This window comes from Melanostigma gelatinosum, assembly GCF_949748355.1.
Source record: "Melanostigma gelatinosum genome assembly, chromosome: 14".
Lineage (NCBI taxonomy): Eukaryota > Metazoa > Chordata > Actinopteri > Perciformes > Zoarcidae > Melanostigma > Melanostigma gelatinosum.
The window spans coordinates 6,868,115-6,893,518 of record NC_136647.1 but is presented as its reverse complement, the minus strand read 5'-3'; the positions used below and the strand labels follow the sequence as shown (position 1 = coordinate 6,893,518).

General features: G+C 44.2%; 3 protein-coding genes across 5 annotated transcripts; 1 reads left to right on the top strand and 2 right to left on the bottom strand.

Moving 5' to 3' along the window:
* Positions 1–362: 362 nt before the first annotated feature.
* pom121 (POM121 transmembrane nucleoporin) lies at positions 363–9,008 on the bottom strand (the record flags this gene model as incomplete). Its single annotated transcript, XM_079283515.1, has 12 exons — positions 363–1,344; positions 1,920–2,018; positions 2,379–4,547; positions 4,756–4,855; positions 4,957–5,078; positions 5,567–5,646; positions 5,728–5,816; positions 5,907–6,078; positions 6,172–6,252; positions 6,471–6,620; positions 6,738–6,956; positions 8,437–9,008. The coding sequence occupies 12 exons, from the start codon at positions 9,006–9,008 to the stop codon at positions 1,244–1,246; spliced, it is 3,954 nt and encodes a 1,317-aa protein (XP_079139641.1). The 3' UTR covers positions 363–1,243.
* Positions 9,009–12,060: 3,052 nt separating this feature from the next.
* On the bottom strand, positions 12,061–17,883 carry zw10 (zw10 kinetochore protein). Of its 2 annotated transcripts, none has more exons than XM_079283093.1 (16): positions 17,721–17,883; positions 16,995–17,129; positions 16,815–16,916; positions 16,432–16,509; positions 16,023–16,182; positions 15,576–15,713; positions 15,084–15,281; positions 14,871–15,007; positions 14,608–14,790; positions 14,229–14,452; positions 13,998–14,069; positions 13,727–13,896; positions 13,402–13,532; positions 13,098–13,229; positions 12,708–12,910; positions 12,061–12,553 (listed from the first exon to the last, which is right to left on the bottom strand). In XM_079283093.1, exons 1-16 carry the CDS (start codon positions 17,823–17,825, stop codon positions 12,433–12,435), a joined length of 2,289 nt encoding a protein of 762 aa, XP_079139219.1. In that variant the 5' UTR covers positions 17,826–17,883; the 3' UTR covers positions 12,061–12,432. The 2 variants fall into 2 exon arrangements, with proteins under 2 accessions (XP_079139219.1, XP_079139220.1); XM_079283094.1 differs by lacking the exon at positions 17,721–17,883 and adding an exon at positions 17,341–17,407.
* Positions 17,884–18,180: 297 nt separating this feature from the next.
* mks1 (MKS transition zone complex subunit 1) lies at positions 18,181–24,125 on the top strand. Of its 2 annotated transcripts, none has more exons than XM_079282825.1 (18): positions 18,181–18,461; positions 19,058–19,179; positions 19,481–19,533; positions 19,668–19,835; positions 20,249–20,346; positions 20,629–20,757; positions 21,010–21,108; positions 21,321–21,429; positions 21,552–21,608; positions 21,999–22,041; positions 22,142–22,204; positions 22,314–22,384; positions 22,474–22,543; positions 22,644–22,751; positions 22,850–22,983; positions 23,161–23,243; positions 23,375–23,472; positions 23,751–24,125. In XM_079282825.1, exons 1-18 carry the CDS (start codon positions 18,385–18,387, stop codon positions 23,852–23,854), a joined length of 1,686 nt encoding a protein of 561 aa, XP_079138951.1. In that variant the 5' UTR covers positions 18,181–18,384; the 3' UTR covers positions 23,855–24,125. The 2 variants fall into 2 exon arrangements, with proteins under 2 accessions (XP_079138951.1, XP_079138950.1); XM_079282824.1 differs by having other exon boundaries at positions 20,246–20,346.
* Positions 24,126–25,404: the final 1,279 nt, after the last annotated feature.

The window sequence follows — 25,404 nt, the reverse complement described above, 5'->3', positions numbered from 1 at the left end:
GAAGTGAGACACAGTAGAGACTACAAAAATCGCTGTATCATAGTGAGAATTTCCGTGATGAACTGACTATTATTAGTAAATTATGTTTATGTGGTGTAACCTAATATAATAGCGATATTCCAGAAGTGGGGATAATATGTTGCTTTGCAGATGTTTGAAAACCTCACTGTATTCATTAAAGGTACATCTGTATTAACAGTAGTTAAAGGTAAAATCTTATTCGATCTAGTCGATCCCGTCAGATTTCTTTCTCAGTGAAGTAACACAGATTCAGTGCCTGGAGGAAAGAGAGGTAGTCTGGCACAAACACACATCTCAGGATGTAAAGATGAGATCACAGATTCTTTTCACAGGCATGAAGTTGAAGAGTTGGCAGTGGTTTAGTCAGCACAAGTTAAGAGAAGTCATCCTAATCACATACTGACCTGCTCATTACATCAGTGTTGGCAGTCACTATCAAAAAAAAAACAAGGCCGTCCATGAGCGGACTCTGGGAATGCTTGCAATGACAAGAGTATGAAAAAAAAAAAAAAAGGAACACAAGGGTCTGCGCTAGCTACATTAAGACATTTACTAAGTCGCCCTTCAAGTGCAGAAAACATTCATTTACAGGGTCAGAGAGCCAATTAAAAAAATAATTTAAAATGCAAACGTCTCATAACTTTACAGTTACACTGCAGTGTTGTGTACCTTATCTGAATCGAGAGCATTCCGCCCTATTCAGACTCATTCAGATAATGCACTCAAATACTCTGTAATATACAAACCAGTGAGCGCTTCACGTAAAAAAATAAACGTTTGAGCCGTGAGCTCCGTGTCTTTGCCTGACTGAACTTCCTCCTTAAGACGAACCAATGAGTGTCCACATACTATAAAGGGAAAAAAAAGAAGAACTTTGGATATGCTTTTGTTCAAAATCAAAACTACTGAATTGTCTTTTCTCTCTTCAAGTAAAGTACATTGTTATGGATTCTGTCTCCTCACTGCTACATTTCCTCTCTGGGTCATGTCGTCATCCAGGCAGCATTAACTCAACCAGCCGGTGTGCTCTTTCTAACTCCTCTGCAAACGCAATGTTTTTCGGGGCCAGCACACCCCACCGGAGGGGAAGGGAGCAGAGGGCATGGTTTCGGCCCGGTTGTTTGGGGGGTGTTGGGTTTAGAAACAGAGCAATGTTAGCCAGATTAACCGGAGCAGCGGCAGCAGGAGTCCTGTGAAAGCGGTGCCGGACACATGTTGCCGGTTACTTCTTCCTGTTGTGTTGCCTCCGCGCCTGCAGCCTCTGGCGAGCTCCAGATGGCTTTGATCCAGCTCCGATAGAGAAGGAGGGAGTCGCTGGAGTCCCTGTGGATGAGGACATGTAATTTCTAACTATCCAAATTAACATTTCTTTCTACTTCTAACAATTTCACATAGATTTCAGTTCGGGTTGCACCTGAGTTTTCCAAGGGTTTCACCCAAAACAGGCTCTGAATTTTATTTTGTTAGGGTCAGATATAACCTAAAAGCAGACCACACCGTCGTAAACTTTGAGCTGCATGGCTCCTGACAGCACACTGGTGATTACACTGAATGACATAACAGTAAGCTCTGCCAGTCTTGTCTATGTTGGGAGCAGATAACTTCTCTAGTGTATGAGTATACAAACACATGGGGTAAGAAACAGGGCAAGCATCTTGCTACTAGGGCTTGGTGTACAGACGAATATATCAGCGATTGGCCGAGTACATCGCCGCTTGTTTATTATTTCATTTAGCCAATTTAATGGTCGTCTATGACGAACGAGAGTCGCTCAGCCGCTGCTCAACAGCTTCTACTAATCATCAACACCGTTTACCTGCTGTGAAAAGCCTGCTCAGCTGGGCTTAACAATTGCCACCCCAATCAAAAAAAAAAAAAAAAAAGCATTCAAGACTTACCAAAAGGAACAGCGTTGAAGTTCTGAACTGGAGTCCCAGGGCTTCCAAAGGGAATTGGACCTGCAGCAGCAGCGGCACCAAATGATGGGGCAGACGTCCCTGCACAGAGAGCAGTACACAACGTGAATAAATCAAAAATAACCGTGGATACACCATTCAATTCTACTGGGACAGAAACAAATGTAGACCAGTCCTTGAAGAGGTATCAGAATATCGTTTTTGACCAAGAGGCCACAGACACTGAAACATGAGGCAGTGAACCTGTGCCTGTATAGCATTGATGTCCAATTTTAAATAGTGAACTTTGATGGCCCGGAGTGTTTGACAGATGACATACTCTCTCAATTTGACCAATTGTGAAAGCCAAACCCGTCTTTCTGACTCTGAATGTCCTTCTTTCAGAAATCTCACTGTAGCTGGGTTAAAAATATAAACATATAAAAAAAAATAAAAACGTACCAAATGCGGATTTGTCAGTAGCAGCAGCCCCAAAGTTGAAGCTTCCCATCTGTGGTGCAGGATTATTGGGGACCGGGGTTCCAAACTGGGGGCATGGCATCCCAGCACCGAAGTTAAATCCACCGGGTGCTGGCTGAGCGGGGCCGGGGGGAGCCTGCTGAGGAGCAGCGCTGCCGAATGTGAAGCCTGCTGAGGAGGAGCTCTGAGTCTGGGTCGCTGCACCGAAGCCCGAGGGTGCAGCTGAGGGAGCAGTGGTGCTACCGAAAGCAAAACCAGTGGCGCTGGCTCCAAATGCTGGTTTAGCTGGGGTCCCAAAGCTGGTTGCTGAGGTGACAGCAGCTGACCCGAAAGGGAAAGGAGGAGGGGCGGTGTTAGAAGGTGTGGATGAGGCCGCCCCGCTGCCCCCAAAGCTGAACTGTTTCGGGGCTGCCGCTGAGGAGCCGAAAGTTGACTGCGCTGCCGCTGAGGAGCCGAAGGTTGACTGCGCTGCCGCTGAGGAGCCGAAGGTTGACTGCGCTGCCGCTGAGGAGCCGAAGGTTGACTGCGCTGCCGCTGAGGAGCCGAAGGTTGACTGCGCTGCCGCTGAGGAGCCGAAAGTTGACTGCGCTGCCGCTGAGGAGCCGAAAGTTGACTGCGCTGCCGCTGAGGAGCCGAAAGTTGACTGCGCTGCCGTTGCCGTTGAGGAGCCGAAAGTCGACTGCGCTGCCGTTGCCGCTGAGGTGCCGAAAGTTGACTGTGCTGCTGTTGCGGTGCCGAAGGTTGACTGCGCTGCCGGTGCGGTGCCGAAGGTCGACTGCGCTGCCGTTGAGGAGCCGAAAGTCGACTGCGCTGCCGTTGAGGAGCCGAAAGTAGACTGCGCTGCCGTTGAGGCGCCGAAGGTTGACTGCGCCGCCGGTGCTGCTGAGGAGCCGAAGGTCGCCTGCGCTGCCGTTGCTTGAAACGACGGCTTTCCAAAGGCGAAGTTGGACTGGGTGGTGGTGGCGGCAGCAGTGGTGGCGGCCGTGTTGGTCATGGCAAAACCTGCAAATGAAGCAGTGGTTGTGTTCTGGCTGGGTGCTGCCTGGCCAAAGGAAAACACCTTCTGGTTTGCTGCTTGAGGGTCCGGCTGTGTGGCACCAAAAGCGAAGGCCCCGTTGCTGGAGGTTATGGTGTTGGCAGCAGTGGGGGCGGCTGCAGTAGTGGTGGTAGCAGTTCCAAACTGAAATGTGCTCCCTGTATTAGGGGCCTGCACTGACGCTGAGCTGGTACTTGTTGTGGATGGTGCGGACCAGTTTCCAAAGAGGGATTTCACAGCTGGCTGGCCTGCAGGCTGTGTGGTGGGGATGGAGCCGGTGGAGGCTGTGCAGGTGGGGACATTGGTCATGCCGGGGAAACCGGATGGGGTAACTATGGTGCTGCTTGTAGATCCAAACATTGAGGATCCGCCACTTAAAGAAACTGTAGAAGCTGGGTTTGTGGTTGTGTAGGGTGGAGGCGGTCCAAAGCCGGAGCCTGCAGTGGCAGCTCCAAAGATGGGCTTGAAATTTTGGGCAGGAGGTTTGCTCTCAGTGGCTGAAGTAGCTGCGGGGGTGGAGGTGGTGGTGACTGAAAAAATTGGCTTGAACCCTGAAGCCAGCAGAGGGTTGGTATTACCGACTGACGCTGAGCTGCTGGCTGGAGCAGTCGCAGTGGCCGTGTAAGAAGCAGCGGGGGAACTGATCTGACTTGCCAATCCAAACAAGCCTGTTCCTGTGACAGGTGTAGTGCCGCTGGAAGCCTTAGAGACCTGACCCAGTACATGAGTAAAGGCAGAGGGCTGCGCCACACCTGCAGAGGAGGAATGAGACTGGGAGGCGGGAGGGAGCTGTGGGGTCACCACTGGAGTCGAAACCTTCAGGGTTAAGCCACTGGATTGTACCGGTGTGGTAGATGCAGCACATGTGGCGCTAGAAGGAATACTGATCTTCATCTTCAGAGCCTCCAGCAGTGGGTTCGGGGCCGCGGGGGTCGTGCTGACGCTGCTGTCTGGGCTGGGGTCCAGATTGATGACCGGGATGGCAGAGCTGGAGGCCGTGGGCAGAGGAGCTGCTAGAAGGCTGCTCAGGGTGGTGGTGCTGGTGGAGCTGTAAGAGGTGCCAAGCTGGGTGGTCATGGCGGCCGGGGGGGAGGCAGACTTCTCCGGCTCCGGAGCTGAACAAGGACAAATCAACAGGGAGGTCAGGCTGGTGACTTGCAGAGGCAATAAGTGAAAAGCTGCTTTGCTATAGGAAGATCAACTCTATTACACAGTGACTTTTCCAGTGTGTGAATAGAGGGTAACCATGCAGCGTGACTCAACGAGTGCAGAAGTTAAAGAAGAAGAGTTAAATGGTTTATTCCTGTGGCTGCTTCCACTCACCGGGCGTCTCCAGGACCTTCTGGATCTTGCTGAGGGCAGCTCTTTTCTCTTCATCGAGGTCTTTCACAGTAATGGTGTAGCCCAGCTCCGGAGGCGGGGGCTGCAAAATCAACAAACACAGGGAGTTAAGAAGAGAAATCCAGGTCGCCGTAACGCAGGACTATATAAACAAGGGAAGTCTGACAGTGTACCACTCCTCACCAGAGAGATGTGATCGTCCCGGTGGCTGGACACCAGCTGGATCTTGCGTTTTCTCTTTCCACCACTACCAGCAGAGTCTGTTGAGGTAATTACTGGGACCATGGGGACTGGAGTCAGTTTGGCTGAAACATTGTGATAAAAAAAAAAAAAAAGGACAATGAAACTAAATCCAACTGAAAGACATAACATAGTGTCTACTTCCATACAACCAACTCTCAGTTTTGGATAGGGACGCACTGATCCGATATGGTGGATCAGTATCTGCACCAATACTGACCCCGTTAAGCAGATCAAGTATCGCCCAGACATGACGTAAACTCTAGTGTCTAACCCGAGTTGGGGCATCTGAATTATTATTTCGTCAGATCAGTACATCTCTAGCTGTTGGTACCATGTCGAACTTGCAGGATTGCTGACGTGCATCTTATGTCAACAGCGTAACACGGGGACACTGCTGTTAATCAGGTCAAGAGTTTCTCACACTGGGCAAAGTAAGTTCTGTCAATAATGTTAACAGTCCTGCATAATCTGCTGCAGAGCTGCATGTCTGAGCCTGGGGAAGTCATTTGTTTACAACACAAGACAGCCATTGGAGATAAATGGGACTTACAAGTAACTGGTGGCTTGTCTGAGGCCACCTGGTCTGACCTCACAGAGGATGCTGAGCTCGGAGACAGCCCTTCGTCCTCTCTGGTAATGAAACCACATGTTACAAACTCTAATTTTTGATTGAATGTGGATGACTAGCAGGAAAGCGGCAGAGAGACATACCTGGGTCTTTTGGAGACTCCCTCTGGAGTCTCCGAGCGAGATGATCCGGGACTGGACAGAGGGGAGCTGGGTGCTGACCGCTTCTTCCACTGCGATTGTAAAACATGGAGATAAAGCTTAATAACTCCCCTCTATCTGTGCAGGGCCATGTGCACTGTAATGCAGCGTATAGTCGTTACCTGGCTGAGGCCTAGTGAAGAACTGTAGGAGCTCTGGATGGGGTTTCTCCTTGTGCCCGGGGTTCCTCTTGGGGCATGGGCCCCACTGCCAGAGCTGATGGAGGACGTGCGAGACCTCTTCATGATTGAGTCTTCCGCCAGAGAGGCTATCCCTCTTTTCAGGTTTCCTGGCCTGGAGGAAGGAAAGCACCTACATTTAGATGGCCCCACTATACTTCTTACAGTATTTTCACAGCTTTAAATACTTCAGGAAAGTTAAACTTACTTAGGGACCAGCTGTGATGGTGTCCCGTTGGGCAGAAGAGGCTCAAAAGCAGAGTGTGCACTTCCATCGCTGTCATTACGCCTATAGGGGAATGGGGACGGATTACAAACACACATAACACTTCAACTGACTGATTGTATGAACACGGTCCTACAGAGCACTTAGTTGGAATATATTGATGTATGTTATAACGGGAAAGCTGACTAGTTTCCTGTAGCCTCGCTAACCAGACTGATGTCACTTATACCGCAAGAAGGTATTCAGTTTGATAAAACCAGCGTCTCCTTTCAGCTTCGTACCGTCTTTTGCTTTTCTGCTCAGTTGTGGCGCTTTTGTCCTCGTCCTCCACTTCTCTCTTGCGGCTTTCCTTCAGCACCTTGAGGACACTTTCTCTGGAGCAGGGGTCCACGGGGGCCCTGGGAAGCCCTGCACAACTCAGATGGTCCAAACTAAAAAAAAATAAATAAAAAATGCTCCGGTCAGAGTTACCGTTCTAACAGCAAAGCCACAGCAACACAACCAACAAAATCAGGCTGCAGATTAAGTGTTGACACGAATGTAGAGACCTGGGGGAGCTGTGGTGGTGGTGGTCCGGCCGGGCGATCTTCACAGTGACGGGGCTGAGGACAGCCAGAGAGTTTCGGGGGCTGAGGATGTTCCTCTTCCTGAAGCCTAAATCCCACTGGACAGGAGGCAGGACTCCCACCGAGGAGGCTCCTTGCTGCTGCAAGGGATAGTGGCGCTGGGGGGTGATGGTGAATCTGCCCGCTGTGCCCAGAGGCTCCCTGAAAAACAAACAATATAAAGTAAGAGTAGATGCATGCTACCTGAATACAATAGCACACATCTTCAATTAAAGATATTGTTGTGATCCCACAGATCACAACATTGAGAATGAGAAGTAGAAGCCATTATTATGGTTCACAGATTGACAATGGAGTGGTCTCACTGACGTCACGATCTCCTTAGTTACCAGGTCGGTCGGCCATGTTGGAGTACATACAGATCCTCCATGGCGGCGAGTAAACAAGGAAGTGCGGCGAAAATACCATACTTTGAATCACTGGATAGTGCATCAAAGGTTCGCTACCTTGCCAAATTGAAGGTTATTGGTAACTTGGATCCTTATACGATGAGTGCAGATCGTTTCAGTGCCGATCCTACTTACCTTCCATCGGTAAACTACGCCAACATCTACACGTATCTCGTGAACACCCCGAGTCCTTACACGAAAGACGAGTTGGAGTGCTACAAAGGGCTCGACGCTTATAATCAGTTTGTCAGTGGATGGGTCCGAGACGTCAAAGCAACGGTCGTCGAGAATTCTCATCTCGTCATTGGAAGGGTAAATATATACAGATCTGGTCCGATATTTAGCAATATTCAATGTTTACTCAGCGCAAACAGACACGTGTGTTTGTTTACATTGTACGTGCATGTCATTGTGTGCGTGTGTGTAGGAATTCACTTTCAACTAACTCCTAACTTCATCCCCCCCCCCCACACATATATATATATATATATATATATACACATATATATATATATACATGATACGACGTTAAACTCATATCAAGTAATGCTGAGGCTGCATCGCTGTGTTTCGCCTGTTGTACACGCTCGACACGTCTCTGGCACCGACTGCTGTCACGGGCCGATGAAGCTTCGGTAACCTTCTCATGTCCATGTTTAATTTATATTTCCTTTATTAAATACTGTTCACAAACGAATTTGTAAATAAAATCACTGACCACTTATAAAGTGATCCGCACATACTCGAGTGTACGCCAAATTCGATTCCTTTATATCCCGAGAGATGCGCGACAGCCATTTCTGGCGACGTCGCTTGGATAGCTCCTTCGTGTCATTTCCTTGATGTGTAATGACCGCTGGCAAACCAAAGAATGATTTCTTGTCTCTATCAGCTCTGCTGCCACAACCAAAGACAGCACAAAAGTTCACCATGATCGATAGGTTCTGCGACTCAGCCGTGCATGCCAGTGGCTGTGTGTACTCCAACATGTACTCCAACATGGCCGACAGCTAAACTGTGACGTCACACGAGACCACTCCATATTGCTATTTTCTATAATTGTCTCCGTCTCTATCCAGTATCCCTTTTAGAGGCAGCTACTATAACGTTATACATTTTAAGTATCCTTAACGTTAATAATTAACGTTTTTTAAAAACCGCCAAGAAATGTAACCGTTATCTTCTGGACGCCACCGCCTCCTGGCGGGAACGTGGTTTGGTTATGAACTCACCCAGCAAAAGACAGCCTCCTGTTGGGGCTGTAGACAGCACGGTTGGGTCGGGACAGTTTCTCCCGCAGCTGCTCTCGGGGGTTTCTCCCCGCTCTCGGCCTCACTGAGCCGGCGATTGGACTTTCGGGTTTCTCGATGTAACTCCCCATGAGGAAATCCCGAGGGCTGAAAAGAAAAGAGTCACTTGCCAAGGTTTCCCTCCGATAAATCCCAGTTTGAACTATCCTTTCTCTGAAGTCTCCCTCTACGTCACGGAGCTCGGTTTTGTTTCTGCCGCTCTTGGTTCTCCCCCGCGCGGCCACCGACACGCCGGTTACCCCCCAACCCCACAACCAGCGCCGGAGGACGGACGGGAGGTTCACTCCAGGTCGCGGATTGAGGCCTAACCTGGCGGGAAGCGGTTCTCCGCTGAGATAGTAAAACAAAATACAACACACAGCGATAATTAAAGTCAGGAAAATAAATGTAGGAATAAAATAAAAAGCGAGAGTAACTATGCCTAGAGCTAGAAGAATCACTAAATGTTTCTCTCTAGGTGACATGGCGGCAGCGCGCCGCCGGAGGACTCTCATATCCCATCATGCTGCTCTTCTGACGCTACTTCTTCTTCTTTGGTTTTAAGGGGTGATGGACGGTTTGGTGCTGCAGTGCCACATAGCGAGCTGGAGTTGAATCATACTAGAATGGATTACAAAAAACACAAATTTCTTGATATTGAACAGTGAGACAGAATGGAATGATCTGCCATTGTGCATGCACATAGAAAATCACTGCTTACAATGTAATAGAGCGCTTATGCAATTGACTGAACAAACATATCAAGTCCATTAAAGTAGAACTGTATTTGTTCTCAGACACAAGATTTTTTTTAAAAACAGACAAGGCAGTGACATATATATATATGATATATGATATATAACAAAAAGTGAAAACATAGAGTATATAAGTAAGTAAAAAGAATTATAAGTTGATTATAAGGTTATAAGTTGAAAGCAATATGGTCAAGCTGATATTTGGATTTCAGAAGAGAAATAACTGAGGGTTTGAAAGACTGTTTGCATCTGTGCAGCTTTATAAAACAAAGTCAACATCTAACTTAGCTAGCTTCTTCAGTCATAGACGGCACTGCTGTTGTTTTCTCTGAACATATTCAGCTTTTTCTCAAGATTTCAACCAATCTCACAATCTTTATCACCATATGAAGTTTGCTCAGTTCTCACGGTGAGAGCTCATTTGGTATCAACAAATGTTATTATTATGGGGGGGGGGGGGGGGGGGAGTCTTAAAATATTTGTATTTTACTTGAGAATTTTCATTTTATTCTACTTTATACTTCTACTCCTCTACATTCATCTAACAGCTTTAGTTCTTTGCAAAAATAATAATAATGTGATCAATAATTAAATGAGCTCTACCTGCAGCTACAACAATGCCATTCTGCATTTCAGTAACAATCATTCAATAATGAAACATGAATTAACAAAGCAGTGACAGGTCATTGCTGATGGTACTACGATGACAACCGCAGTTCCATTCGCTGAATGAAGACCACAGAGTTGAACAAACTGGTGTTGAAAGGTCCAGAAAAAGCCAGGATGTAAGTGGACCTTTCAGTTAAGATTATTTTGTTCCACACTACTTTTTAATTTGCCCAGAAATGATCACGGACAATTGGGTTCAACAGGAGGTTTATTTTTAATTAAACACAACATAACAATTTTCATAATGTGACAATAAAAACAAACCTCTCACCGCTCCAATTTATTACACACGTGGGGGATTATCTCTAATCCTCAAAATGAATCGGAGAAACACCAAGGAACACGATGGATTTGAAAAGATTACAAGAATTTGCCAGAAGGCTTAGAGAAAGCATTATCCAGATGTGTCCCTTTGAAGTGTTGTAAATCCACGTGTCTCTGTTTGAACAGTGCTGTGATTATTGTATCACAACAGTAACAAACAATGTAAAGTTTCTGAATCTAAACCACACATGCGATCCAGTTATGTGGTGCAGCTGTCCAGAGCATCCAATCAGATAGACAGGATTTTATCCTCTCAAACAGGCAGAAATAGACAAAGTATTTTCTGAATCTCAGTGTTGCTGGACTACTTTTAACTACAAGTTCCTGGATGATGTACAGGTGCTGTGATTTGTTTTGATTTTGTATCTCCTGACGTATGGAGGATGGAATATGTTTTATCCATACACAAACACAAGTGGCAAGAAAGAAAAACGTGTTTACAGAAACATCATCGTAATTCTCAAAAAACTAGTAAAATGCTATACTTGTTCCGTAAATTATGATGTACAAATATTCTTAATATGACCTATAATTTACATGTATTGGAATTAGATATTTTTCTCTATTTTCAGATGTTATATAAACTAAACAATCAATTAGTTAATGGAGAAATTAATCAACAAAAGATTCAATTATGAAGACAAAATGTGAGTGGCAGCCTTAAAATTATTATTCAGAAATTACAACCCCGTAAAATAAAGCAATACAAAAATAGATTTAATATACCATTGACTCATCAGCTAAATAACAACTTCAATAATTTAGGTATTTAATAAGTTAAGTTTATAGAACATTAAGGTTACAATGATTTAAATGTTGAAAAATCCACTTCAGATCTACACAGCAGTTTAAATTGTTAAATAAATCCAGTATTTTCATTTTACAATACGGTGTTAATTACTGCAACTGTTAACATATGTACACTGGAAATAAAAGTATGTTTACATCACAATCTTTCAAATAAACAAAACGTCCAATATCCATGTTTTTTTCCCAGATTTATCTGCTGAATAGATCCCTACAAAAATATAAAATAACATACCTATAGAGCATACTTTAAGATGAATACAGCTGCTGCCAGAACTCAACTTCCTTGTTGGAGTCATCCGGTTTGATCCGATGAAGGAGGCATGAAGTGAGTGAGGTGCTGCTGTGACCGTCCAGCTGTTTGTCTCCTCCCACCAGCATCATTCACAGAGCAAATACTGACAAAGATCAACCCAAAACAATGTACTGCATGTTGTGGCGGCTGCAGCTCCACAGAGAAATTATCATAAAGTGTGAAAATAAAACCATTATTCTCTTTGATTGATCATGTGTGTAAGTTGACATTCCTCCTGGGAAGCAGTAATGTTTATTTTCCTCAAGAAGTGTCCAAAAAGGAAATGGTTCATACTCTGAGGAGCATGAATGTGCTCTTCCCATTACAGTTGTGTCTCTTTGGGTTAAGGGGAAATTCATTTTGGCCTGCTGGTGGTGCAAAGATGAGGTCTAAAGAGGTCTAAAGAATCATTATGCGAGGACTGTGAGCTGACTTAAACTTTGAAAGTCATTACATGGCGACTGACTAAAGTGTAGGCAGTTACAATTTCTTCCCAATAACATATTATATTCATGAAAAACAAAGTTTGCAAAACATTCTGTAAAGTTGAGTATTTTGGTTTATTTGGACAAGTAATAAATGCATTACAAAGAGTTCTGTTTAATGGCTGGAGAGGTCAAGGGTATCTTTGTCAGAACTAAGTGGTCCTTTAGAGGCGTTAATGGTCAAACATACTTTCTCCTGAAATGACATCAGTCCAGAAAAACAGAGACAAGCAACAGAAGAAGTTTTATTAACAATGTGCAGCAAAGTTAACCCTGGATACGACGTAACATGTCAACAGATGGCAGGTCGCTGGTTAGACAACCTCAGTTGGCTTTGTCGTGGTAAACCCCCAAAGCTATAGGACCGAGGCTGCTGATGGAAAGAAGCCTTTGTGTGATCGCCGCACGACTGAATGCTGATGAGGAACATATCCCACAGATTGATTACAACCAGCTTATACCTCCATCAGACAGGGCAACTATGTCTCTGTGACAAACTGTTGGAACACACATGTAAATGCAACAGACAACGGAAATGAATAAAGGCATGAATCATATTTTCCTCAGAGGAAAAAGTGCTGTAGTCTTCTTTTGCTCCAAGTGTCTATTTGATTTTGGTCAAAGCTACAGCTCTCCTCTCTGTATTCTGGAACAAGGCTCGGATCAGATTCTTCAGCTCCGAACTGGAGAACTCAAACGCCAGCGGACCTTTCCCGTCAGCCCACCTGTGGAGAGGAACCACGGAAAAATCAGCCAATCACACTCATTAAAGGAGAAATACAGTATGTGGTAACCAGAAGCCCTTCTTCCAACACTGAAGAGGCACTCACACAAAAGTGAGTTTTCTACAAAGCCCACAAAAACAAGTTTCCTTCTGACCTGTCGACTATCTCCTGCAGGCTGGCCCGCAGCACGATGACCAGCTCCTTGAAGCTACTCCACTTCCTCACATACAGAGGCACTTCCTCCTGATACTTCTTGTTCTTGTTTTCCTCGGCCAGAGGGATGAAGACCAGCGGACCTTCCTCGATGATGGTTTGGCACAGAGTGTGGAGGTGCTCCCCGTCCTCAGAGGAAATATCCTGTAGACGGTCAAAACGAGAAATAAAATCCATCCAAAATGAACCCACAATCAGCGATGGAGTTGTTCAAATGTTGAATGTTTTTCTGTAGTTTTACCACACTACGGCCTCTGCAGCTGTAGAAGCAAAGTCCTACGTTTCTGAAGAGGGACTACCATTTTTTTTTTCTTTCGAAAAAAGGACAAACCTCCAGCATCATGATTTTGGCGATGACCTCTGTGATGGCCGTGTTGAGGAGGTTGCCCATGGCCTTACAGTAGATGCTGACTGGAAGGACATCCTGCCACACTGTGCCCAACTGCTTCAACTGATGGATGACCTACAATCAAGCAGACTGACGATTACTGCATGAAAGAGAAGCAGCAAACATGAATTGAGCCTATTATAGCCTGCACTTTGGAACACAATGCAGCCTCACAAATTGAAGAGCTGAAATTTTCTCTCATTATTACACCGCGGTTATATTTGATTTTCAAGGCCTTTCCTCTCACCTGTCTTACTGCTTTGCTGGCTGCAATGTAGTTGTCTTCATCATCCAGGTTGCAGAAATTGTGAGCGGTGGAAAGTCTCTCCAACAGCTCCGCTCTCTGGACGTTCATCTGTGCCAAGAAGCACTGGGCGCCTGGAGGAAAAGGACAAAAGTGTGCTGAGCATGTTTCAAGGCAATCTGCAGATTGGCTGTTGATATATTGTTTGCAAAGGAAATGGGCACTTGTTGTCCGTGGACCGTCAATGCCTGAGAACAATTGTTGGAGATGAATTTCTGGATTAAATTCAGCAGCTAGTTGGCCAGCAGTTGTAGAACTATTTGTTTACCAAGTTTCCTGAATCCGGGCACCATGTCAACAAATGTTGCAATGCCCTCGCTGAGGGGCTGAGGCAGGCGAGCACTGAAGTGGTGGCCCAGGGTGAGCAGGTGGTGGGCCAAGTACATGCAGTTGTTGTGCTGGATGGCAGCCAGGTGAGGGAACTTGAGCAGGTTCTCCCTGGGTGGAGGAGCAGAGGAAAAAAGGGGGCAACCATTCACACCTTCAGGAGAACTGAGTTGGATTGAATGCTCCATGTTGAATTATGGAAACATCCTTACTTGTGGTATGTCGGAACGACGTCGTAGAACAGCTGGAAGATGTTTCTCACGGTAAAGAAGAGTTGTAATGCACTGAAAAGAAACAGGAACACTTGAGCTTTACGGTGCTTTTTAATGACAGTGCATCAACAGTGCTGTGAGCCAAAGAGTCTCAGAGGGGTCTTGTTTCCCCCATTTAGAAACATTGGACTATTACAGGAGACAGTCAGGGCACCGAGCACTGAAACATACCATTGTGTGGAGCTTCCAACGGCTTCACACAGGGTGTTGAGTGCCAGCTCCATCAGCTGCTGCACTGACTCGCTGATGCGACAGGCCGGCAGACACAGACTCCACGCAGACAGCTGCTTCGGGTTCTCCATCGTCATCTCGTCCTTTGTGGTCTCTTGCTTCACCTTCGGCTCTGAAGCTGGGGCCGGCAGCTTGGGCAGACGCAGCTTGTAGTCTGGTGTGATCTAACGGAGGAAGATTGGGGGAAAATAAAGAGTGCAATGGCTTGTCAGGCTATGCAAGAGCATCAACCACCAAATATCGGAAATGCAACCTAAAACATGTTTCCAACCAGTCTCCAGGTTATTCATGGAGACATTCAGCCCCGGCTCCTGCATACTTTGATGGTGTTGTGCATCTTGGAGGTCATGAGTTTGCGGGCCGCCACGATGACGTCCTTGCACTTCTTGCTGGCAAAGTGGCAGTTGACATCCCTGGCGTATTTGAGCAGCTCCGTGGAATCGCCCTGCAGATACTGCATCTCCTTCAGAGACTTCTCAAACGCCTCCGTTTCCTTAATCACCTTGAAATGCATGCAACAAAAAAAACATATCCGGCAAAAAAGTAATTACATTAAAAATGTTACAACTGTTAGGTGCTTACAGTGATGTATTTCTCCAGCTGGCTGCTGTTGGTGGGGATGGAGTAGAGCAGGCACTCGTGGATGATGCACTGGGAGATTTCCTCCCAAATCAGCTCCCCCAAGATAGCCGAGAGCTTTTTATCACCAATGGACACATCTGGAGAATACCAATAATTACAAACAAGGGACATTAAGCAACATATCATTTCTACACGGACCCAGCCGTACTGTACCGAGTAGGTGTGAGCGCAGCGTGCTGAGCACCAGGAGCAGCTTGCTGTAGACTTGTGAGGGAGTGGATTTCTCATTAGGGCTCTCCTCCACACAATGTAAGGCCATGATGGTTCCCTCGCCCTGCTGCTCCGTTACCCTCACCGACAGCGACGGGTACATCACCAAAGGCTTCAACATGGTCTTCAACAGCACCTGACCTGATCGACAACAGAAATCAGCACTGAGCAGGTTCTGAGCCGGGAGACATTGTGCTTCAGAGCTAGAGCGATGGATTAACCGGGCCGATGCCCACATCAGCTGTTCAGTTACACAAAACTACAGCGTAGAAATGCCAAACATATGGTGGGAAACAATGTCCACCAGAGAGCACTGACTAGTTACAGTTTACAACTTTAAAATGTCCCGCTTATGTTGATGACACGTGTCTGGACGGTATGAAAACACAATTTGAATGGATTATGACAGTACTGCATATCTAACGATGCTCTTACTGAAGAGTTTGATCTTGTGCTGAAGGTCTCCCTGGATGGCCAGAGCTTGCAGGACACAGCACAGCAGAGCAGATGGTTTCTCTTCACCGTGGCTCAGGTTCAGCTCCACCTTCAGGAAGGACTTCAGACCTGCGGGCTCTGGTGTACACATCTAACGGTCACTACTAATGCATCGCCCTGTGAGTATTGGTTTACAATCTTCTGAATGACCAGTAACACATGTACACAATAGAATGTATGCCTACATGTAGCCCCTGCATGGAAGAAAAGACAGTCTCAGTAAAGTCACCTGCAACTTTAAGACAACACTGAACGCTGTTACATTTGAAATGTTGTTTGATGAAACTACCTGTTGTAGCCAAAGGTTAAAAGAGTATACTTAATATAGTTGAATTAGTCCCAATATCTGACACACGTATTGATATAGTTTTCTGAGAAAAGTCTTACCCTTTGAAGACGGTAATCTCCAGATGACGAGGCTCTTCCATTCGTCTCCCAGGTGGTAAATTAAGTTCTCTCTCTGCACCGTCAACTCGGAGCTGAGAGCGCTGAGCAGCGGCAGCTGGGAAGTCTTCCAGGCCTTCAGGGAATCCACACTCGCCCTTGCCTAGAAAAATAAAATCAGTCAAATCAGTATCAATCAGGATATTGTCAAGCTAATTATATCTATATAGCCCAATATCACAAATAAATAGATATTTAGCATGCTACATATCATGCTTACAGATGATGTTGTTGTACTTTCAGGTGTATTAGTGGTAGCTGACAGTGATTAGCGTACATACAGAAGGATCTAAATCAGCCCTAGTACAGAGTGGAGGTGCCGTTGTGTAGACGTGACGTAAGCAGCTCTTACTCTTTCCAACTGGTTGGCTGCATCAACGTACGTCTTGTCCAGCAAAGCTTTGTTGAACTCCTCCATTGCACTGTGAAACTGAATCAAACAGAAGAGATGTTACAGCCACAGAAACACTCAAACAGGTCAATTATGAATGCTCAAAGCGCCACTATTTCTCTGCTAATGTCATTCTGAGAGCTAGACTTGTAATTAATATATGGCGAACACAAAGCCCTACCGGGACAATGCCTTTAATAACCGTTATTATGAACTCATTAGAGAAAGAAATAGAAAAATAATAGCCACCGTCTGGCTATTGGAGCCATATGGAACTGACACGATGACACTATTAATTTGATTTAAATTATACTTTACTGAACAAATTGTCGTGCATGTTGTACCTCTTTTAGATGTTCAAGCATCGTTATGACGATAGTGTTTTTCTCCAGCTGCTGCTTCAGCTTTGCATACTCAGCCACAGCAACATGGATGTTCTGCTGCACCTGTGTCCACAAACACAAACTCCGGTTAAAAGCTCTTCAGGCAACCTAGCTATAATCTAAAAACAGCTTCAGACATACCTCAGTCTCAATGGAGTTTTTAAGGAAATCCATTTCTTTGGAGACCTCATCAACCTGGACCATCAGCTCCTCCGATTGTTGAAGACTAGGGAGGAAGTCACTGTACCGCTTGTTCATCATGTCACATACTTCTTCCTGTTGAAAGAAAAACGTGAAGCAAACAATAGTTAAAAGATAAATTGTAGCGAGATCGACCTTCTGCTTCAAGCCGAGAGCATATGTGTTTGCAGTTTGTTTACAACCGTTAGTGAATGGCTGTAAGTATATAAGGACATTCATCCACTGATAAAACAGTATTTGATGTAAATATAATGTGGCTTTAACATGTAGCTAACATCTAACTAACCTCAAATGTGTAACTTCTGTACAGTAACGTTACATGAGTACATGTTCTTTTCTTAAGGATTAAAATAACGGTGCATCGTTGAATTGACTATAACAGAGCCACGTAACATAACGTTAGTCTTCTCCACCAACATGCAAACAGACTTGCTAATAATAATGCACTAAACTAAACGATCTGGATAGTAGTAGCTAATTGAATGGCTAGTGTTAATGTTTATATGCAGCTGCGTGTTATTTCAAGGATAAACGTGAAAATGTAGCAAGCGTTGGTCAAAAGGTCAGAGAGGTTTCATGCCTTTCATGTGTTATCGCTAACTGCGAGCGTTGGTTCAAACTTGACTTAGCTTGACGTAGCTAATGCTATGCTGGCTAGTAGATTACCTTCGTATCTTCCACTTTACGCGACATTTTGCTAATTTTACTGGACAGGTCCTCTTTCTCCAGTTTGCCAGAGCTGGCGAGCACTTCCGTCACAAACGACGCCATGCTGTATCCACACAGTTATGTTATTAATGTTGTACAAAAGTAGTGACAGATCAGCACAACAACAACTCAGAACCCGCCAGGTGGCCTGATTGGTCGCGAGATGACGGAGACTGGATCCTCCGCCCAGAGGCGCGTCGGCGGAAATGGAAAAATGCTTTATCGTCACGTGATTCACGTAGGCCCAACCCCGTGAACCCTCGGGGATTTATTGACGTCACCTGGTAAATACGTTATATGTTACATGTTACAGGACCAGTAGGTGGCGGCATGCACCTTGAACGGTGGTTTCTAGTCCGCCATTTAATTGAAGAAGAAGAAAAAGAAGACGAAGAAGAAGTTTTTTTTCTCTGTTCTTGTCGTTTACATTTGCAAACTCTGCAAATAGTTAGCTAACACATTGTATGTGGTTGTGCATACGAAAAATACAAAAACAAAACAAAAAGAAAAGTAGCTTTGTGCTTGAACAAACATGCTAGCTTAACTATCCGCTTAGCTAAAATCAAACCAATAGCGTTTTTTCGAATGCTTTACGTTACTTGCTAAATTAAATATTAGCTTAATGGCAGACAGTTGGAACACGGATACCGGTGAAGCTGTGTATCGGTCCCGGGATGCTGTCAAGAACTTGAGAATACGGTAAGTAAACCGTAACATTAGTTTATCTGCAAAAACTCTGTGTTAAATTAATCTTCATATTTGATGATAGCTGCTCTCAAGTGGAAGCTGGTGTTTCGGTGTATCAAGCGACCGTGTTAACTGGAGACTTTCAGCCGAACGCGTCTGTGGTTGTCATAGTTACGACAGCTGTTGCCATAAGCGTTCGGCTGAGAGACCCCAGTTAACACGGACGCTTGATAAACCGAAACACCTGTATCTGTGTGCATGATTGGTAACCTTAATACTCTGTTCTTTTGATCTTGGTCCTTAATCCGTGAAGCGCAACTTCTTACTATATGTTCTGCAGTGGTGGAATTTACTCAAGTACTTAAGTACACATTCGATGTACTTGTGCTTTACATGAGTATTAGCAACTTTAAACGTTGGTGTTAACGTGACTCCACTACATCTCAGAGGTATAGCTCTACAGCAGTAAAATGCAACATACACATTAATGCAATCCATACACATTAATGCAATCCAGATATAATATACATTGTCACATATAATGGTGGTGAATTGTCCCAGCCTCAGGACACGTTATCTCATCACCGTATCTATTTTATATGCTTTAGTGTTCGTCTAGAGAGGGTGACCTCCACAGCAGCCCTCTCTAAGCACCTGCAGCAGCAAGTTCTGTCCCAGCAAGACAGAGGAGCCATTGAACTGGAAACCCTCACCTCACAAGGCCACACAGGTACAAACATTTGTATTCTGGGAGAAGGACTGATGGTGAAATTGATGGTCGGTCTGGACAGTTAGACTTTCCACTTGTACACATCAAACTCCTTAGAACTTGGTTTAATACTCATCTGAACTATTGATGGCAGCTGACTTTTCTTTTTGTGTGTGCCTCTTACTCAAAACACAGTATGTTTGACTTAAATGTAACGGATATTGTGTAGAACTTGTATTAAACCATGCATACATGGTTTAGAGTATTTGTTTCCTCCACAGCATATTTTAATAACCTGACATTTCTGTTACTCTGTCACCAGCTGACAATGAGGAGGAGTTGGAGGTGGGCTGGCAGGAGAAACTCTTCAGTCAGGTAGCACTTTTGATTTGTTAAGTATCCTCAACATATTACAATGATTGAAAACAAGTTGAAGGTCGAGAGTAAATGCTCATTTTGCTGTTATTGCTTTAAACCTCACCTCCACGCCTCTCTGTCTGTGGTCCCAGTATGAGATGGAGCTGTTCCAGAACGAGGCAACATGTCAGACTCCTCTGGACCGTCAGTACCACGCAGAAGTCAAGGCCCTGAACAAGGCCAAGGGCCGACGTAATCACAGGATTTTCACATACACTGATCATGACCGCTACACCAGCTGTCTTCCATTGCACCAACTGGTAGGTTAAACTGTATCCTACAATGTCAACACAATCATCCAATAATTCATGTTACCGCGTTTGATTTTCAGACATTTTTCACATATTTCTTGGATATTTTCCACAATTTCTTTTCACATATTACGAATATTTTTGGGATATTTTTCACAAGCTTTTTGCCCAAGCCCATTGGTTCCTCTGATCACTTTGAAAATACAATGGCTCTGACAAACATTATTCTGTTTTTCATTTTAGTGAGGATCTTTATAGTTCTGATAACTGTGACATTTTTTTTACAGTAAGATTAACTTGTTTGACACCTTGGAGTTACACACAAACAAGTTAGTTAGTGCTGTCAATCCAAGAGGATTCTACCGTTCTTGTCTCTAAATTTGTTTGTAAGCAGCTTGTTGTTTTTCTGATCCTGAAAGCAGACTTCCACTGACTTATTGACCACAACCAAATCCAGCCCCACATTCCTGGCTGAAAGGATGGCCAGCGTGCGACACAGACGGCAGGAAAGACGCACCATGTAAGTGAAGCACCAGCTCACTTATTTAAACGGATTTATAACCAGATTGTCTTTCGTGGGGAAATTCACTTTGCCTATTCTCAATATGCATGTAATTAGATTCTCCCCTTATAAATAAGTTTCTGTCTGTGCAATGTACACTATGCATTACATTGTGGAAATACAATGCAATCAATTAAAAAGATTTCATTCAAATGATGCTTATTAATCCTCAAAGACAGTACTTGTACCGGCTAATGTTTGTTACAGTCATGTGATAGGATGGTCTGGCGTGTTTTGCAGGGATTGTAGTGTCCCCAAGTCAAAGATCGTCAACTGGGAGCCCACAGCGGAGTTTGTGAAGAGCAGTCATGTGGTGAATAATGCCATGCAGACCATGCATATTATGGGAGACATGGCCCCCCCTGGAAGGTAAGACCTCCTTTCCATTCAGTTCACTCTTGAGGGATTTGACTTGCAGCACGGAGAAAACAGACTCATCCATTAGTGTCGTTATTGTCACCTGCTATCGTTATTGTTCTGGTTAAACTAAGTCTTGCAGCTCAGAAATTGAGTAAGAAGACAAGGAACCATTTGCAGGTTTCATTGACAGCATAAAATAAAGTCACATGTCAATGTTGTGTGGTTCAGTTGTGATTCTTCTCTCTGTATTTGCTTTCTCAGGCTGGGCCAGAAAGAGAATGAGTATTTGCTGGTAACTATAAAAACAGACGGCAGTGGAACAGTCATCGTAAAGCCTGACTTCAACAAAGAGCCTTACAGGCAAGTTGACAACATGACAGGAGACTGCTTGTGCCTCCAGTAGTGATGGATATCACATCAACGTGTTTTAAAATAACGTTGTGACCCGCAAGGAAGTTAAAGTTGCACTGTGAGTTTTTAGCCACACTCGTGACTGAAACAATAAAGGGATGCATGTTTTTGGACAAAAATAAACGAATACCTGTTCAGTGTGTGTGTCTTGTGTTGTGCAGGATTGTAACAGCGGGGGAGAAGAGAGAAGTTTGGCGCCTCACTCTTGAGAATGTGTGCACCACCATGCAACCAGAGGAAAAGGAGAGGGAGCAGAACATGTACAAAGACGTGAGCTCATCTCCATCATGCTTCCTTTAGGACAAGAGCAGCATTGAAGAGTTTAGCTTTTAATGTTCGTGTTGATATTACTGATTATGGAGTCAAACAACACGTCTTTTCTCTGACTCAAGCTGTACATACGGCACAAGGAGTACCTCAATAGCCTTGTCGGACAAGACTTTGAAATGGTAAGTACACTACTGGACCCCTCAGCCGAATATTATTGTTCTCATTATGACCGCATGCGCAAGCACTTCTTGTGGTTACCGTAATTCACATTTTTTGACTGTTTTATACCGTCATTACCTGCTGACTCCTCACTCCTTTAGTATGGGCAGCGAGGGAACAACAACAGTCCAAAACACAAAAGATGTTAAATTTACCGTCATATATGAGAACAAAAAGCAGCAAATCCTCACATTTGAGAAGCTTAAACCAACACGTTTGACATCTTTGCTCAAAAATGATATTGAAAATTAACATTAGACATTAAACAAAATGTTGAACAAGCTAATAAACACTTTTTATGGTGGTCCGTTTAGCGAAGGCTTTTCACTTCCTGTATGTCTCTCCGTTAGCCTCCGATAGGTATTCTGCGTTACCTGATGAACGGAGAGATAGGTGAGAAGAAACGCTGCCATCACTACTGTATATATTTACTGTACATATTTAAAAAATGCCTATCTTTGGCATTTAAATATCCTTCTTCTCTTTTACCCAGTCTCAGCCAAAGGCTTTGAATATGATAACTTATACATCCACTTCTTCATGGAACTGCCGAACAGTAAGTCACACATCGTATACGATACTATTTACGTCGCGACACTTGGGTATGTTGAAACCTTTTTAAATCAGTTAAACTCAATCCCGCTTGTATATCTTGTTTGTTTCAGACTGGTCCAGCTTGCCACTTCAGTCTCTCTCAGGGGTGACGCAGACGTGCCGGGCCAAAACATTAGGGAAGGTGTGTATACTCCAGAAGCGACTGGAGAACAGGTCCAGGGCCTGGCAGCTGACGTTTGTTAAACTCCGTAATATTCTTTCTGCCAACAGGAAAACGTAGCGTTCTTCAGTTACCCCTTCAGCTTTGAGGCTTTCTACATGTGTGAAAAGGAGAGCGAGGGTCAGTGTCAGCCATGGATTCTTGTGTTTGAAGAATGTGGCTCATGCATTCGTTAGATTTAAGAGATGAGACTGATGCATGACTTTTCTCCTCCTTTCAGAGTCAATTCCCCAGTGGCCAGTGATCTACTTCAAGGTTCTTTCTCTGGACTCCTGGCAGCGCTTTCGAACTGAAGGCTACGGCTATCTGCTTTTTCCTGCCATGCCGGGTATGCTGTGTACACTGTCAAAGTTGTTGGGTTAAAAATTGGGGCGGCATTGTCTTTGGTCTTATTTTTTCCTGCGTTTCACGTTTTGTGTGTGCCAGGAAGACATACAGTAACATGCCACACGTGGAGACCCCTCCAGACGGGGACCGTCTCTGCACTGAGGCGCTTCTTCATCGGAGGGTCTCCGGAGCTTGAAGACCACAGCTATGTCCGAATACCAGGGACCTTCAAGGTAGGCTCAAACCTCCTAAATCACATTTAAAGGTATCCCGTGGAGGTTTCTTGTAAATAAACACAGCTCTGGTTACGTTTACTTTTTGTGATACAACCTGTTGATGTGTAAGTATACACTTTATGTAGACTGAAGAATGTTTTTTGTTTTTTTTCACACTTCCATATATGACTGTAGGGAGAGAGGCTGAGTCGCTTTGGCTTTTGTACTGAAACCACAGGAAGTGTCACCTTTAATCTGCACTGCGTCCAGCAAGCCAGGTAAGAACACCTTGAATATGTCAGTATGTGTACAGACTGTCTTTGAAATATTTCATTCATACTATTACATGTTTTAATTCCCTGTACAGTTGCTGTATAGTGTGGTTCAGTGTGTGTTGTTTGTGTTTCAGGGCATTTGTTGACGCCACCATGTTGAAGAAGAGGAGGCAGAAAGTTTTTGACCAGCTGGGAGGATTTAGTCAGCAAGGAGCTGTTTGCACCATCCTTGGTAAAGACAATCACTCATTTAGGTTCTGGAGGGTTAGTTTGAAGGCTAAGTTGTGTGAGAAATCAGCTCTTCAGGACCAGTGGAGCCAAAATATTCAACAAACAGCATGATGAACAGAAGCACTTGTGTTTTAGACCTACTTTGTGTGAAATGAAAGGACGGGCATCAACAAGCAAATATTGTTTATCTTCATCTATTAACAATTTGTTTTTAAGTTTGTTTTTTTTACTGTGTAGATTTACTATTTTCAATACATCTTATTTTTTTTTCTCTGCCAGAGGCCTTCCAGAGGGCCAGGAAAAAGATGCAAGAGGCCCGAGAGAGTCTTCCCAGAGACCTCGTACACGCCACCTCCCAACTTCAGGTCGAATCCTCTGCATAGGTGTTATAACGGTGGAAGACTGTGATTCTATCAAATACATTAAAACATCCAAATGGCTGACATCTGCTGTGTAGAATTGTAGCCACATTACCAGCAATTAAGAATTGCCGTTTAAAATATTGCACATTTGCTGATGGGAGCATGCTGTACTGTAATGAACCAGAGAGAAGAAAACTGTTTCTTATTGCTATTTATTCTTTGTAAAGAAACATGTGTTTCGGTGATAACTTCGGTAAATATGGAATATATTTGGTAATGAATAAGGAGCAAAGCCAATATGCCTACTCAGTCTGGTATCGCCATACATTGTATTGTTTGTACTGCCACTGTTTGTCTAAGATTTGAGTAAATAGTCTTTTTCAGAGTTCTAGATGCAGTGATGCTTGTGAAAACTAATGTAACAGAAAACATAATGCTTTGGATTTAATATTTTCCATTGTTTATTTCAAACAGAATCATATTTGCGGTGATACAAATGTTTTTTCATATGAACTATAACCACCATGCATTTTTCTCTCATTATACATTCAAATTTCATATTCTTTGTATATGCTAAGTACTTAATATACAAACAGTCACAATAGCACTGCACTTAAGTTACTTTATACTTCTACTACACTACATCTTGATTGTGCTTTTTACTTTACTACATTTTTTGATAACTTTAGTTACTTTGCAGATTCTGAATATTAATACAAATATAATCGACTGATACATACAATGTATTATTGATAAAGTTACCCAGCAGTATATAAAGTAGTTGAAATTAGCCCCACCTTTACCAGCTGTAACATTAGTGATGCTTTCACATCACACAGTTCCTTCAAATTTAATAAACAAATTAGTTCAGACTTTACTTTGGCTAAAAGTCGTATCTCTTGCTCAGAGAGCGACAGAGAGTTATTAATGGTTTTATTACCTCTTGGTCAGACATCTGTAATTCCTTGTATGTGGGTGTGGAACAGTCGTCTCTGCAGTTTGTACAAAGTGCAGCTCCTCGTCATCTCACTGGGAAAAGGAAACAGGATCACATATCACCCGTACTGGCCTCCCTCCACTGGCTTCCTGTTCGTAGCAGGTTGATTTTAAGATTTGAAATGGGCTTGCACCACCTTACATCTTCATACTCCAGTTAGCGCACTGGGGTCATTTAATCAAATGCTCCTGGATGTCCCCAGAACTAGGCACAAAAACAGGTGATCGAGCCTTTGCGGTGGAATGTCTTCAGCCCCTGCAGAACTTAGTTCAATGAAATGGCCCCCGTCTGTTTTGAGAAAACAAAGGGTTTAACAGACAGTTCACTGTTGCCATAAACATTATTCTAGTTCCCACTCTGTCAGCCAGAATACCATTCTGATCCCAACCAAGACTCTCCTCTCGTGCTGCGTTCACTGCTATGGGCATTTGTCGTGCAGGAACCAGTAACGCCTAAAATACGTTGTATTTAAGTGTAAAACCTAAATCTCAATTTGGATATAGGTCTTGCAGATATTAATTTCCCTTGTGAACATAAACGACAATGGTACTGATCGATCTGTCTACGTCATCCA